Source organism: Naegleria gruberi, assembly GCF_000004985.1.
Source record: "Naegleria gruberi genomic scaffold NAEGRscaffold_27, whole genome shotgun sequence".
NCBI classification, from domain to species: domain Eukaryota; phylum Heterolobosea; class Eutetramitea; order Acrasida; family Naegleriidae; genus Naegleria; species Naegleria gruberi.
The window spans coordinates 232,234-247,091 of record NW_003163300.1 but is presented as its reverse complement, the minus strand read 5'-3'; the positions used below and the strand labels follow the sequence as shown (position 1 = coordinate 247,091).

General features: G+C 34.5%; 6 protein-coding genes and 2 non-coding genes across 8 annotated transcripts; 5 read left to right on the top strand and 3 right to left on the bottom strand.

Annotated features, from left to right (window-relative positions):
* Positions 1-10: 10 nt before the first annotated feature.
* Positions 11-1,533, bottom strand: NAEGRDRAFT_79956 (uncharacterized protein). The gene is made up of 2 exons (XM_002676503.1): positions 1,348-1,533; positions 11-1,292 (listed from the first exon to the last, which is right to left on the bottom strand). The coding sequence occupies exons 1-2, from the start codon at positions 1,418-1,420 to the stop codon at positions 115-117; spliced, it is 1,251 nt and encodes a 416-aa protein (XP_002676549.1). The 5' UTR covers positions 1,421-1,533; the 3' UTR covers positions 11-114.
* Positions 1,534-2,355: 822 nt separating this feature from the next.
* On the top strand, positions 2,356-2,968 carry NAEGRDRAFT_77418 (ARF/SAR family small GTPase). Its single transcript, XM_002676596.1, has one exon. The coding sequence runs from the start codon at positions 2,396-2,398 to the stop codon at positions 2,930-2,932; it is 537 nt and encodes a 178-aa protein (XP_002676642.1). The 5' UTR covers positions 2,356-2,395; the 3' UTR covers positions 2,933-2,968.
* Positions 2,969-3,412: 444 nt separating this feature from the next.
* Positions 3,413-3,484, top strand: NAEGRDRAFT_t353. The gene has a single exon. It is a non-coding gene; the product is annotated as a tRNA-Glu (tRNA).
* Positions 3,485-3,538: 54 nt separating this feature from the next.
* Positions 3,539-4,033, bottom strand: NAEGRDRAFT_68229 (uncharacterized protein; the record flags this gene model as incomplete). Its single annotated transcript, XM_002676502.1, has 1 exon — positions 3,539-4,033. One exon carries the CDS (start codon positions 4,031-4,033, stop codon positions 3,539-3,541), a length of 495 nt encoding a protein of 164 aa, XP_002676548.1.
* Positions 4,034-4,620: 587 nt separating this feature from the next.
* Positions 4,621-7,185, top strand: NAEGRDRAFT_58203 (translation elongation factor 2; the record flags this gene model as incomplete). The annotated part of the gene is made up of 1 exon (XM_002676595.1): positions 4,621-7,185. The coding sequence occupies one exon, from the start codon at positions 4,621-4,623 to the stop codon at positions 7,183-7,185; it is 2,565 nt and encodes an 854-aa protein (XP_002676641.1).
* Positions 7,186-7,444: 259 nt separating this feature from the next.
* On the bottom strand, positions 7,445-7,525 carry NAEGRDRAFT_t350. Its single transcript has one exon. It is a non-coding gene; the product is annotated as a tRNA-Leu (tRNA).
* Positions 7,526-9,004: 1,479 nt separating this feature from the next.
* On the top strand, positions 9,005-12,322 carry NAEGRDRAFT_49505 (uncharacterized protein; the record flags this gene model as incomplete). The annotated part of the gene is made up of 1 exon (XM_002676594.1): positions 9,005-12,322. One exon carries the CDS (start codon positions 9,005-9,007, stop codon positions 12,320-12,322), a length of 3,318 nt encoding a protein of 1,105 aa, XP_002676640.1.
* Positions 12,323-12,997: 675 nt separating this feature from the next.
* NAEGRDRAFT_68226 (uncharacterized protein) lies at positions 12,998-14,275 on the top strand (the record flags this gene model as incomplete). Its single annotated transcript, XM_002676593.1, has 1 exon — positions 12,998-14,275. The coding sequence occupies one exon, from the start codon at positions 12,998-13,000 to the stop codon at positions 14,273-14,275; it is 1,278 nt and encodes a 425-aa protein (XP_002676639.1).
* Positions 14,276-14,858: the final 583 nt, after the last annotated feature.

Here is a 14,858-nt window from a genome sequence, read left to right as displayed (position 1 = left end):
AAAATAAATTGAATAATTATTATTATTTAATATTTAACAAAATTATTTATATAATTTATAAATTTACATGTGGTGTGAAAAATTAAAAATTGCTTAGTTTTAAACTAAAATTCCTTATTGTTGTTCTTCTTCTGATTTAACTTCCTCAGTTGGAGTTGATTCAACAACTTCAGTTGGAGTGGCAACATCAGTTGATGATGAAGCAACAGGTTGTTTAGCAGGCTTAACCTTCTTAACCTTTTCACCAAACTTTGGGAAGTCAGAATTTCCAGATTCTGGTGCAGAAACTGGAGATTCAGAAGAGGCAATGTTCCATGTGGCAGAAGATTCAACTTGGTTAAAGATCTTAACTGAGGCCTTTTGTTCCTTTGGTTCCTTCTTTTCCTTTGTCAAAACAATATCCTTCTTCTTTGGTTCTCTTTGTTCCTTTTGTTCTCTTGGTTCTCTAGCCTTCTTTTCCTTTGGTTCCTTTTGTTCTCTTGGTTCCTTATTTTCTTTTGGTTCTCTTGGTTCTCTTGGTTCCTTCTTTTCCTTATTTTCTCTTGGTTCTCTTGGAGGCTTTGGTTGAACTTGTTTAACATTATCACCCCAGAAATCATCAACAGTTTCATATGGATCCTTGACAACAGTGACTGGCTTTCTTTCTGGTTTCTTTTCTTCAACAACAACAGGAGTGACTGGGCTTTCAGTTTCATCGACTGATGCACTTGTTTCAGCCTTCTTCTTGTCCTTACCACTCTTTTCTTCCTTTGACTTCTTTTCGGATTTCTTATCTTCAGATTTTTCAACCTTTTCAGACTTCTTATCCTTCTTTTCAGTCTTCTTTTCTTCTTGTGGTTCAGCTTCGACTTCTTCCTTCTTTTCACCAGCAGGTTTAGCAGAATCGTCAGTAACAAGCTTTCTAAAGATGGACTTGTTTTCATCCTTCTTCTTTGGCTTTTCAACCTTCTTTGGCTTGTCTTCCTTCTTACGACCAGTTAATTCTGGCTTTTTAACAAGGAGAAAACCTTCAGCACCTTCAGTGGTTTCAGGTTGAGCTTGTTGTTGTTGTTGCTTCTTGGTATCCTTCTTGGCAGCAGGCTTCTTCTTGGTAACTTCAACAACAGGCTTCTTCTTCTTCTTGTTTAATCCATACATTTCGGCAACATCAATTTCAGTCATTTCGGCATTTGATGCTTCAACAATATCATCCTCAGCAAGAACAACTTTGGCAACCTTTTTCTTATCATCCTTCTTCTTTGGAGCAACAGGTTTTGTTGTTAATAAATCAGACTTGATAACAACATTTTGATCTATTGATGACAAAAAGATTAATTTTTCTCTTCTACGATGAGATTAAAAACATACGTTTAGAGTTGGAATTCAAGTAGAAAAAGACAACCGCAGCCAAGGCTACAGGAAGTATCAAATAAATCAGCATTTCGATTTGATCGCACGAAAATTACTAGTTTGAACAGACAAGCAGAGGGTGTGTGAATTTACAAGCTATGTTGATAGAAAGTGAGTAGCTTCTCCTAGGCTTGATTTTTTTTTAAAGTCTTTTTCGATTTACAATTTATCGTTGTTGAGTCACACAGGAAGAGAACCGCAGCAAGAAGGAGCGAACAACAAGAACGCAACATAAGAGTCATGGCTGATGTAAGCCATTTATTTTCTGCGGACATAGATAATGATTACTGAGTTGTTGTCATCATTGGTACCAAATACATTGATGAAGATTTGAATGAATTGAACCTCCGGAGATTGGTTAAAGCCTAAAGGATATTGAATGATAATTTGATTAAAGTTAAATTATGCAATGAAGACTTGTAGTACTTGTCTAAATGGAGTGAGAAATAAATTGATACACTCCAAAAAACTCTTGGTAGTCACCTTATATATTAGCTATTGGAATTGATGTTTGTGATTCACAGTAGAGCTTCTTTTAGTAGTAGATTTATATTTCAGAAATTATGGTTGTTGATGGCTACGGCCATATCACGATGAATGCACCTCATCCCGTCCGATTTGAGAAGTTAAACATCGTCGAGCCACATCAGTACTGAGGTTGGAGACAACTTGGGAACCTGTGGTGCTGTAGTCTTTTTACAAAATTAACTTTTGCTTTTATTCTTTCATGTTTTCAATTGAAACATTAACACATAATCACGTGATTGTCGAGTCAATAGCTTTTTGAGCTTTGTCACTACACCAAACACTACTATGGTAAATTTACAAGACAATCTATATTTATCTGCTGCTGACGACATTTTTCAAGTTTACAAAAAAATGATGACGACAGAATTGCGTGGATTTCACTTTAAAACTGCAGAATATTACTGAAAATTACTCAACAACAATTTGAAAAAAAACAACAAAACTTCAATTATATCATTCTTCAATAATTAATTCAAAAATGGGTCAATTACTTTCTAACATGATCAAGGGCTTGTCCTTATTCGAACAAAAGGAAGCCAAAATTCTCTTCCTAGGTTTGGATGCAGCTGGTAAAACCTCAACTCTGTACAAGATACAATTAGATGAGAATGTCAGTACTATACCTACCATTGGTTTCAATGCCGAAGTGATTCAATACAAGAGAGTTCAATTCAGAGTTTTTGACATTGGTGGTCAGGATATGATTAGAACCTTGTGGAGACACTATTACAATGGAACAGATGCTGTGATTTTCATTGTAGATTCGAATGATAGAGAGAGATTTGAAGAAGTGTCAGAAACATTGCATAAAGTGATGGAGGATCCATCATTGTCAAATGCCAAGTTATTGGTGTGGGCTAATAAGCAAGATTTACCGAGAGCTGCTAATGTCACAGATATTGCAAAGAATCTACAATTAAATTCAATCAAGCAAGATTGGTACATACAGCCATGTAGTGCTTTGAATGGTTCTGGTTTATTCGAGGGATTGGATTGGTTATCCAACAAATTGTAAATATTAAAAAACTAACATGTAAATAATCTTCATTTCAGTGGAATTCCAATATTGCTTATTTTCATTGTTGACTATCTCATAAAGTTTAGACAATGTTCATCAATTTAACAGTTGAGTTTTAACGTGGCTGAAACTTTTCCTTGTAACTTTAGATTCGATTGTAATACTTGTTAAACATAGAGATCAAAGCAATTATGAATTTTTTTAACCAAAATACTTTTTATCTAGGTGATCAATTTAAAAATCAATGAATAAACTTACTCAGTGCCTCTTCCTCCAATCACTCTCTCTTACTGACTCGAAAGACGACGTACCTCACAGTTCATACAGTCAAAGACTGTAGCGGGACAGTCGCCATATTCCCGGCAGGCTTCCCGTCTAAATCATTAAGTGAAAAAAAAACTAAGTAGAGCAGCAATCTTTTTGCTCACAGCATTTTCCTTTTAGTCCATTAAGGGTACATTTACCTGTTGAATATATTCCCGTGTAGTCCAATGGCTAGGATACCTGGCTTTCACCCAGGAGGTCCGGGTTCAATTCCCGGCATGGGAGGATAGTTTTGTTTGCCATATTATTCACAGATTTCTTTATTTGCAGAGCTTGGATTTAATCAATAATCGTTTTCTTTAACTTTTCTGCAATTTCTTCCTTTTCCTTTTTCACACTTTCACCTTTTTGCTTCAAACTTTCAATTCGATTTTTGAATTGATCACTGATGTTTCCTCCCAATAGCAAAGTACTTTCATTTCGTGCATTCATTTCTCTCTGAACCATTTCTAATTCTCTTAACATGTATTCTAATTCCATAGACATCTGTTGGAATTGTTTAGTTTTTCTCTTTTTTATTTCTATCATTTCAATTAACTGTTTCTTGACATTTTCAATTTCGAATAATTCTTGTGATGCTTGTTCAACTCCATAAGCACTTTCTCCGATCACTTTCGAATAATTCTTGATCAAGGTTCTCCAAAATGTTTCTGATTGAATCAATTGCTCATGAATTGATTTGTTAATTGAAAGAATATTTCTCAAATGTTTAACAGAGAGAATGGAAAATATTTCAATTTGCAACTCGGATGGCAGATCAACAAAGTTTGACATTTTTTTAAATCGTTAGTTTCATTGGTGTGGATGAGATTCTTATTCTCAGAGATTTTGAAATTGCAGTTAACTGCGAATAATAATATCATAAATATTCATGCTTTGATGAAGGTGTTAGTTTGTTGTCATTCCGATCAAAGCTTAATTTCCACCACGCTTCTCGAGAAAAAATTAATAAACTAAAAAATTGCAACGTTTTCTGGCTCTGATTCGGAGGAGAATTAAATAATATTTAATTAATTGTAAAAAAGAAGAATATTAATATTGCAATCATGATCAATTTTAACTTGAATTTGCGAATTTGAACCACTCTATTTTTAAATTATACAAAGCAACAGCACACAAGAATATGAAAATGAATGTGCATATTTGAAATTGAAGAAGAGGTTCATTTTCGTAAGTGAATCAGGTTCAAATTCAAACACACACAAGTCTGAAAGTGAAGCTGTGGTGGAGGTTCAAATTGAAAACAAGCAAATTTAGCTATTTAAACAGCTCTCAAGGTATTCTCACTCCATCAAACCAAACAAAAAAAACAAATTAACAAACAGCTCATTCAGCACAATATTCAAATACAGATTTAAAATATGGTCAAGTTCAGTAAAGAAATACTCGAAAGGCTCTTACTCGACAGTAACAAGATTCGTAACATTAGTATTATTGCTCACGTTGATCATGGTAAATCAACACTCACTGATCAATTGGCTTTAGCAGCTGGTTTAGTGGATGAAGATGCTGCAGGTGAGAAGAGAGTTTGCGACGTAGATAAGAATGAAATTGAAAAGGGTATTACCATTAAATCAACAAGTTTGAGTATGGTATTAGAAAATCCAGACAAGGAGAATGATCACCACTTGGTTAATTTGATCGATTGTCCAGGTCATATTGATTTCTCATCTGAAGTTAGTACAGCTTTGAGAATTACTGATGGTGCAGTGTTGATTGTTGACGCTGCTGAAGGTTGTAGAGGTCAAACTGAAACAGTAATTAGACAATCTCTTCAAGAAAGAATTCGTCCTGTTCTCTTCATTAACAAGGTTGACCGTTTGATTGAAGAAATGCAATTTACTGAAGAAGAAAGTTATCAAAACTTTTTAAGAATTATCGAGTCTGTGAATGCTCTATTATCAACTTACTCTGATGAGTCAGTTTCTGTTGATCCAGTTGACTGTAACATTGCTTTTGGATCAGGTAAGATGGGTTGGGCTTTCACTTTGGAGCAATTCGCTCAATTATATAGCAAGAAGTTTAAACTTCCTGTTGAGAAGGTTATTAACAAATTATGGGGTGAAAATTATTATGATCACTCAACTAAGAAGTTTACCACTGAACCTTATTCATCGACAAGTGGTGAACAATTGAAGCACACTTTCTGTGAATTCATTTTAGAACCTATTTTCAAGATTTTCAAGTTGGTTAGAGAACATGAAATTTCTAGTGAAGGTATTTTGTCAACAGATTTGGAAAATATCATCAGCGCATTGTCTATACCTCTGACGAAAGAAGAAAAGAGAAAAGAGCCGAAACTTTTAGCTAAATCAATCATGAGAAAGTTCCTCCCAGCTCACAAACCTCTAGTTCAAATGATTATCAACCATTTACCTTCTCCTAAGGAAGCTCAAAAGGTAAGGTATGATAATCTCTACACCGGTGAAGATTTGACAGATCCATACGCTACTGGTATTAAGGAATGTGATCCGAATGCACCACTAGTTGTTTATGTCAGTAAGATGGTACCTATGCACTCTAATACTAGCTCTAGTATGAGTAATAATGTTGGTCGTTTTATTGCTTTAGCCCGTATTTTCTCTGGTAGTTTGACTCAATCAACTAAGGTGAGAATTCTAGGTCCTAACTATGATCCAATTGCTAAGAAAGATGTTTTCCATACAAGCATTCAAAGATTGTTAGTAATGGTTGGTAAAAATACTGAAAGCATAACTCAAGCTTCTTGTGGTGCCATCGTCGGTATTGTTGGTCTTGACAAGTACATTATCAAATCATGTACATTGACAGAAGAAGGACAAGTTGCATGTATGCCAATTAAGAATATGAAATACTCTGTGAGTCCTGTAGTTCAAATGGGAGTTGAACCAGCCAATCCAGCTGATTTATCTCGATTTGTTGAAGGTTTGAAACGTCTCGTTCAAAGTGATCCTCTATTGGAATGTAAGCAAAATGATAGTGGTCAACATATTCTAGGAACAGCAGGTGAATTGCATTTGGAAATTTGTTTAAAGAATTTAGAAGAAGAATATGCCAGAGGAATTCAAATTAAAAAATCTCCTCCTGTTGTCACTTTCCACGAAACAGTTTCAAATAAGAATGGTGATATGGTCATGGCCAGAAGTGCTAACGGTCACAATCGTTTATACATGCAAGCTGAACCAATCAGTGAGGAATTAATTGAAATGATTAAGGAAGGTCAATTGCCAATGGATGATCAAAATAAGAGAGCCAAGATTTTAGAAATTGACTTTGAATGGGATCCTAGCATAACAAAGAGAATTTGGAGCTTTGGGCCTGAAGCTGACAAGGGTAGCAACATTTTGGTTAATGCAACCAAATCAGTTGACTATATTAATGAAATTCAACAATATGTTGTCACTAGTTTCCAACAAAGCAGTTCTTCGGGAGGTTTGTGTGATGAAGCAATGAGAGGTGTATTATTCAAATTTAATGATTGTAATCTTCATGCAGATTCTATCCATCGTGGAGCTGGTCAAATTCTCCAAGCAACATCACGTGTCATGACTGCTAGTCAATTGAGAGCTGATCCAAAGTTAGTTGAACCAATGTATCTTGTTGAAGTTCAATGTCCTCAATCAGTAATGGGTTCTGTCTATAGTGTCATTTCTAATAGGAGAGGTGTTATCAAATCTACTGAAATGGTAATTGGTACTCCTCTCGTTAGTATTACAGGTTCTTTACCTGTGCTGGAAAGTTTCGGTTTAACAGAAGAGTTGAGAGGTGTGACTCAAGGACAAGCTTTCCCTCAATGTAGTTTCAGTCATTGGAAAGTTATGGAAGACAATGTTTATGATCCTCAATCTAAAGTTCACAAGCTCATCAAATCTATCAGAAAGAGAAAGGGCCTCAAGGAAGACATACCACTCTATACAGATTACTGTGATACAATGCCTAAACAATAAGAGTTTTAACATTTAGTAATAAATTGCCTTTTTCTCAAATCTTGTGCATGACAATCATGGATTGACTTCAAGCGAAATGGAATTTTAGCACATATTTTTTAAAGGAAATATTGGTAGTGGTCATCATTGTTGATTATCTTTTTAAATAGAAGAGATAAGAAAACAATTTTTTCAGATCAAGAACTTGACATATTGGGAAATATCTTTCAATTTAAAAATAAGGAAAAGTCATTAAGGCAAAAGAAAAAGAAATAAAAGCTGCAGAAGGTGAGATTTGAACCCACGAAGCTTGCGCAGTAGAACTTGAGTCTACCCCCTTTGACCACTCGGGAACCCCTGCTTCACATTCATAATGAAAATACACTAAATTTATCATATTTCATTCGGCTGATAAGCCCCTGCTTCACAGTTTGATTCATACATATAAACTCTTTTAAATTGTTACAAACCCAATATTTGTAAAATTTGTGTGTAATCTATTATCTATATGTAACTTAGCATGCATGGCAAATATTAGCTAATACCACACCTTCTTCAATCTTAAAATTCTCCTTCTTCAAACCTCAAACTTTTTCTTGAATTTAGTTTTTCTCTATTTTTCTCACCTTCATAAATTGAACCATAACTTTCCCTCACCACCCGACACACTTTCCAAGCCAATATCATCCCCTCACTCTAACAAATTGGATAAAACCATTGACTGTACTTCTACAGGATCTTTTCTGTAGGACTACATAAACTCGACTTTTTTGAGTCAATCTGACCTTTGAGGTTAACCAAGATGAAGACTCTGTAGTCACATATCTTGAGCATGATATCGAACTGGAAACATGCTTCGTTGTAGGTTTCCTCGTTCATAGATGATTGCGGCATTCCTGACCAGCCATGGTTTGTGAATGGGGGATTTGTGAACATGCAGATTGGTACCTTAAACTGTTTATCGTATAATAGAAAATTATCATACAACACATACCTTTTATTAAAATCCACATAAACTAAACCATAAAACTTCTTCTGTCCTTCCACTGTGGTAACATGTTGACTAATAACAAGAAAGTGTTGTTGATAATGTTCTATTAATTGATAAAAGTTTTGTTGTATGTGATATTTGTAACATTTCAATTGGTAAACGTATAGAAAAATATGCAAAATCCAAATGGAACAAACCAATTAGATCTAATCTAATTGTATAATTTAAAGTTCATCCAAAGCTGAATCATAATCTATTGTATAACCAATAATCATGAGAATAATATGTGATATTATTGTAATATTGTCTGAAATGGAACATTGAACCGTTAGTTCATTACTTTCACTCTCTAAAATTGATAGTATTCATTCAGATGTCATTCTTTTTTGCACTTGTGAAATAGTTGTTGCATCTTCATGACTCCACAAAAAAATGCATAATAACCTTACGTTTTTATTTGCATTTGTCCTCGTGCTTTTGTTGGGCATGTGCAGTGCATTAAATGTCAAGTTCAAAATCACGACAGCTGTCAGCTCGTTGAACATGCCACGAGCAGTACATGTGTTGGCCAATGGAGACATGTTCATTGCAGAACACAACAATGAAAACAACTATTACAAAAATAGGATATTGTAAGTGATTTTTCACAGTTTACTAATTATTTAAATTAATTAGAACTGTTTTTAATGGAACTTTGAGCGTTTTTATGGCTCCTCTTGGCAGTAAGTAAACTATTCTAAACTAGTCGAAACGAAAGATTTATAGATCAACCTTTTATTGCTGTTGATGAAGCACAAGAGAAAGTCTACCTATCTGAATATTTTAGTATGAAAATAAGAGCACTCAACTATGGAAAAACAACTATTACAAGGGGATCCTCTAGATGTCATGTACTTTGGAAAGATGCTTTCCATCGATAAATTTCACAATTGGTTGCTTTTCATGGATGTTGGTAACAATTGCGTGGGTTACTATAGTTTGGCAAATTATAATTCATTTAACTGGTTCACTAATTGTGGTTTATCACCTACCGATGGTGGAATAGTTGCATCACCACTAACAGGTGACATTTACTATATTTATTATGGGAAAATTATGAGATTAGTTCTTCCTGAAACATACACCATATTCAGTGCTAGCACTCCAGATTGGAATCCTTATCCAGAGTATCCACCATTCAATGATGCAAATTTCACAGCCACTCCATGGAATAATCCAATGGGATTATATTACACAGCACATGATGAATTGTTTGTTGCTGATCCTGGATTGAAGCAGGTTAAAAAGATTCAAAATAGACAAGTGGAAATCATTGCTGGAAGTACAAATTCCTCGAGTGGATGTCCAGACAATTCTGATCCAGTGAATTGTTACTTGGATTCTCCTTTTAATGTTTTTGTGAGGGAGAATAAGAATGAGATTTATATTGCTGATGATGTTGCTGGATTGATTAAGAAGGTTTATCCATATTGTGATGGTGTTGGTTATGTGTTGAGTGGTGATGGAAGAACATGTCTTCCTGAATGTTATGGGAAATCATCTGAAAGCAAATATCCTTTTTTAGCATGTCATGGAAATGGAACATGTGTTGATGTGAATACATGCATGTGTAATGAAAATTATTATGGACCTGAGTGTACAGTAACAACATGTTTTGGAAAGTTTTCAAACTCATCTACTGCATGTAATGGTAATGGAATTTGTGAACGTTACAATTATTGTAAATGTAATTCTAATTATGGAGGTGAAAATTGTGAAATTCCAAAATGTAATGGTACTTTAGCAAATGATGAAACAGTTTGTTCAGGAAATGGCTCTTGTATTGCACTTAATACCTGTCAATGCTTCAACACGTCAAGATATGTTGGTGAGAAATGTGAAATTCCAGTATGTTTTGGAATAATAGCAAATCAAACAAGCAGTGTTTGTTCAGGAAGAGGTGATTGTGTATCTCATGATACATGTGTCTGTAGAGATCAATCTCAATGGAATGGATTGAAATGTGACGTTCCAAAATGTAATTTGACATCAGCATCAGATCCAACAGTTTGCAATTCCAGAGGTCAATGCATTTCCCCAAATCAATGTCAATGTTTCGATACGTATGCATTTGGTGGTAATGACTGTCAAATCTTGAAGTGTAATGGCACTTTGTCGACCATGGAAAATGTTTGTAATGGAAGAGGAAATTGTTTGGCAGATGACATTTGCAAATGTAATGATGAAACTCATTGGGGAGGAAGATTTTGTTCAATCCCAAAGTGTAATGGTATTCTAGCCGGTAATTCTAGCCAGTGTTTAGGAAGAGGTGACTGTCTATCACCTGACACTTGTCAATGTTATGATTCGAATAGTTATGGAGGAAATGATTGTCAGATTTTCAAATGTGCAGGAATTATGTCAACAAACACTACACATGTTTGTTCTAAAAGGGGTATTTGTAAATCATTGAATTTATGTGAATGTGAAGCTAACTATGGAGGATCAAATTGTGAACTTGTCAAATGTTTTGGAATTCTTCAAAATGAAACAAGTTCAGTATGTAAAGGAAGAGGTACATGTTCAAATGTAGATACCTGTCACTGCAATAATGGGTATGGAGGTGCAGAATGTGAACTCATTCAATGTTTTGGAATTTTTACGAATCAAACTAATGCCATTTGTAATAATGGAAATGGAACATGTATTTCTCCAGATTCATGTCAATGTAACCCTGGATGGATAGGTTCTAAATGTGAAATTCCTATTTGCCATGGAAAATATTCGAATGATACTCAAGTCTGCTCTTCAAAAGGTCAATGCTTGACTCCAAATAATTGTAAATGCTCAACTGATTATTTTGGAGCCAATTGTGAAAAGACCACTTGCAATTCCATAGCTTCAGATAATGCAAATGTTTGCTTTGGACATGGATCTTGCCCTTCGTATAATAATTGTAATTGTTCTGCTGGATATGGACCTGCCACGACTTGTCAATTTCCAATTTGTTTTGGAATTCTTGCCAATGAATCGAATGCATGCAATGATACAGACCAATTTTGCTATGCACCTAATGATTGCAAGCCAAAGAATCCACTATGCTTTGGAATTGAGAAAATGAATAATAGATCATGTTCTGGAAATGGAATTTGCTTGTCAACTGATAATTGTATTTGTGATTCGAATTATTTTGGAGAGAAATGTCAATATTGGAAATGTAATCATGTAGCTTTTAATTCTACAACAGTTTGTAGCTCACATGGTTCTTGTGATGCGGTAAATTATTGTTCTTGCAGTGATGGATATGGTGGAAGCAATTGTGAGCTTGTCAAATGTAGTGGAATATTGCAAAATGACAGTTCTGTATGTAGCGGGAAAGGAAATTGCACAGATGTGAACAGCTGCGATTGTGTTCATGGTTATTATGGATCAGATTGCCAATTCACATCATGTTTTGGAATAGAACAAGCTAGCTCACAAGTTTGCAATTTTAGAAATGGAACTTGTCAATCATTTGATAATTGCAAATGTCTTGATGAGAGTAGATGGTATGGGTTGGCATGTAATTTGACCTATTGCTTTGGTTTATCATCTGTAGATCATTCCAATGTGTGTAATTCACATGGAGATTGCGTTAATTATGACACTTGTCAATGCAGAACAAATTATATTGGTAATCAATGTCAATTTAGATATTTTAATCAATCAGACGTGACCATTTCATTCAATAGTACCAATGATTTCGTAGGAGAAATCTCCACAACTTTAACCATCAACATTCAAGACTCTCAATTCATTGATTTTTATAAGAATAAGACAATTGACATTAATGTTGATTTCTTATTGAATGGTCAATCAATTTCCTCCCAAATATTCCAATATGAATTGCTTTCCAAGATGATATTTAATATTCCTTCTTCAATTCCTAAGGGTTCACTAACAGCCAAAACAACTTTGCATTACAATTCCACTCAAATTTCAACCACTTTCGAAACAATGAATCCACTCTCAATTAAGGAAAGAATCAAACCATCTGCAAGCCCTAAAAGTTCAAGTTCTGTACCTCCTCCAGTGCTCAAATCTCTTTCAGAACCTTCCAGATCTGAACGTCTATCCTCAGCAATATCACTGTTTAGCAATGTAGCTCTTATATCAACCGTGTTGGTTGTTGGCGTTGTCTTTTATTGAAACACTTCTCTAGATCAATAATCATTTAAGCTCACTAAATAAAGCTGCGAAAATTTTAATCTTAAAAAATCCGAGATTATTTTCTCGATGGTTTTAATAAATGAATCTTTGAAATTTGAATCAAAGGTAGACCACGTGTCTATCTTTATGTAATGAAAAAAGAAAAACTCAGATACATTGTGACAGAGTCAAAAATTAATCTCGAATGCCGGGAATGAAATTTCCAAATAAGGATTGACCGATATCATTCATCTATTACTAACACACACTAACAAAACAAATTGAACCCGGGTCGCCAGTCTGTGACAGTCTGGAATGCTACCACTATACCACACCCGATCACATTCATTATGAATTAATTCCTTACATAGCCTTAATAAAATTACCCCTTTGATGGTGCCAAACGGACTCAATACAAGCAGAAAGAAAAATGACATTGATTCAGGGTTACAAATTAAAGAACAGTTAAAGATTAAATATGCAGAAGGAGTAATTTGGAGGGAATATCGGTAACCCTAGGTGAAGAATACAATACAATGACGGTTACACAAACCAAACTTCATTTAGAAGGTTACCATTCAATTAAAAAATAACGCGCCAACAATCCAGTATTTGTGTGAGTTATCTTTTATCCAGTTCAATCTTGAATTTCAAAAAAAAAGCGACACAACGAACATGATAAGAACCAAGTTACTCCTCTTGTGCTGCTTTGTTTTATTGAATAGCGCTCTTGTTTTCGGTAGAATTGATGGCTGGATTCAAACCAATGCTAATACTGGTAGATCGAGAAATTCTGATCTCGGAACCTATGATTTACAAAGAGATGTAATCAAGATGTATGATGGTCTCAAGTTAATCCCAAATTCTATTGTAATGCCTGTCTATGCTTTGAATTTCTGTGGTTTGAGTGTTGATCAAGCAAGTGGTGGACAAGTTATTGTTTGTATTGAACGTGATGGTGGAATGAGTAGTAGTAAGGTTAAAATTCCAAAGGAATATGAATTGATGGATGTCTTGCCAGTGATGGATGAAAACTTTGGATACTATACTGTTAGAAGAAACACTACTAATGGAGTTTCATTCGTTTTGAGATCTTCTATTTTATCTAATGATCAAAACAGTCAAGTTTTATTCGATACTAAAACCAATAACAATATCCATGCAATGGTACTTACTGATTATGGTTTGATTATTGCTTCTGGAAATTTCATTGTCAATGTTGATAGAAAGAGTGGTATTGGTAATTGGATTATTAACCTTTCAGGAATTCAAAGTGGATGTCAATTCTTGTATGATCTTTCTCAATCTGTACCAACTTTGTACATTTTGTACAGTAGTGGAATTACTGCAATCCATCCTCAAACTGGTGCTACTTTATTGGCCACTCCAAGTAACTTTTACATTAACTTTGCTCCACAACATGCATTCTTGACTGTAGGAAAGGATTTCTTGGCCATTCCAGATAAGAGTTATGGAAATTCTGTTTCTATTGTTGAAAAACGTAATTTGCAAAGAGGTATCATTGCAACAGTCAAATTGGTTGGAAAAAATGGTATTTATTTCCAATTAGATAAGTGCTCAAATCTTATTTCAAGAGATACTAACTCATTCTTCCTTTCATGCATGAATGCTGATAGTTCATTGTCTGCTTTGAGATTCGATGTAACCAATACCACAGTTACATTGGGTTATGAAATTAACGCCAATTCATTGTTTGGTATTCCACCAAAAGTTTGTTCATCTCAAATTGCTGCCTACGGAAAGACTGCTTTTTATGGTATGGCATGTGATGTTGGTTTGATTGGTTTCCATCAAGATAACATTCTTGTTCCAAGAAGAGAAATTCACATTGATGTTGCCCATGATACTCAAGTTTATGGTACTTTGGGAAGATTTGCATTGATTACAAGCAACAATGGTAAAACTCAAATCGAATTTGTTTACATTCAATAAACTGAATTTTGATATTTAAACTTGCGTGCCAAATACCAATTCATATATTCCTTTGACTTTCCCATTCTATGCAGTTCAGCCAAATATCTTGCCATGCTCAAATATTGCTCATCTTCAATTCTTTCACGATTTATCTGTGGTGGTATTGGAATTGGTTTGTCCTGTTTTAGATTTTTAAAAGAATCAAAGAGAGATTTGATTGCATTCTTCATGCCATTATCCAATACTACCATAGAATCCACATTGTTGGATTTAATTATCTCAACAGCTTTAGCCTCACTTTTGCTTATTGGAAGAAAGTTACGAAAACGAGCAAGAATAAGCTTGGGAACAGACTCAACTCTTGCCAAGTATTTCTTATAGAAATAGTGGTACAATATAGGATTTGAAATTAGATTAGGATAAAATTTGTAAAATTCCTTAAATGTTTTCTCTTTTCCGTCAGCAATGGTTATTCATCATTTTGACAAATAAAAAACACCAAAATGGAATTATTTTGAGTGGTGAAATTTGAAATTGATTCAGAGAGGGAATCAATGAATCTAAAAATGAATCTACAAGATAATTATGGCCATGAACTGTT

What these genes read in the sequence shown, in the direction of transcription:
- NAEGRDRAFT_77418 (XM_002676596.1), top strand. Translation starts at nt 2,396, where the DNA reads ATGGGTCAATTACTTTCTAACATGATCAAGGGCTTGTCCTTATTCGAA.
- NAEGRDRAFT_79956 (XM_002676503.1), bottom strand. Translation starts at nt 1,420, where the DNA reads ATGCTGATTTATTTGATACTTCCTGTAGCCTTGGCTGCGGTTGTCTTT. An exon ending in CTTGAATTCCAACTCTAAAC is followed by an intron (nt 1,293 to 1,347) that starts GTATGTTTTTAA and finishes TGTCATCAATAG; the next exon opens with ATCAAAATGTTGTTATCAAG.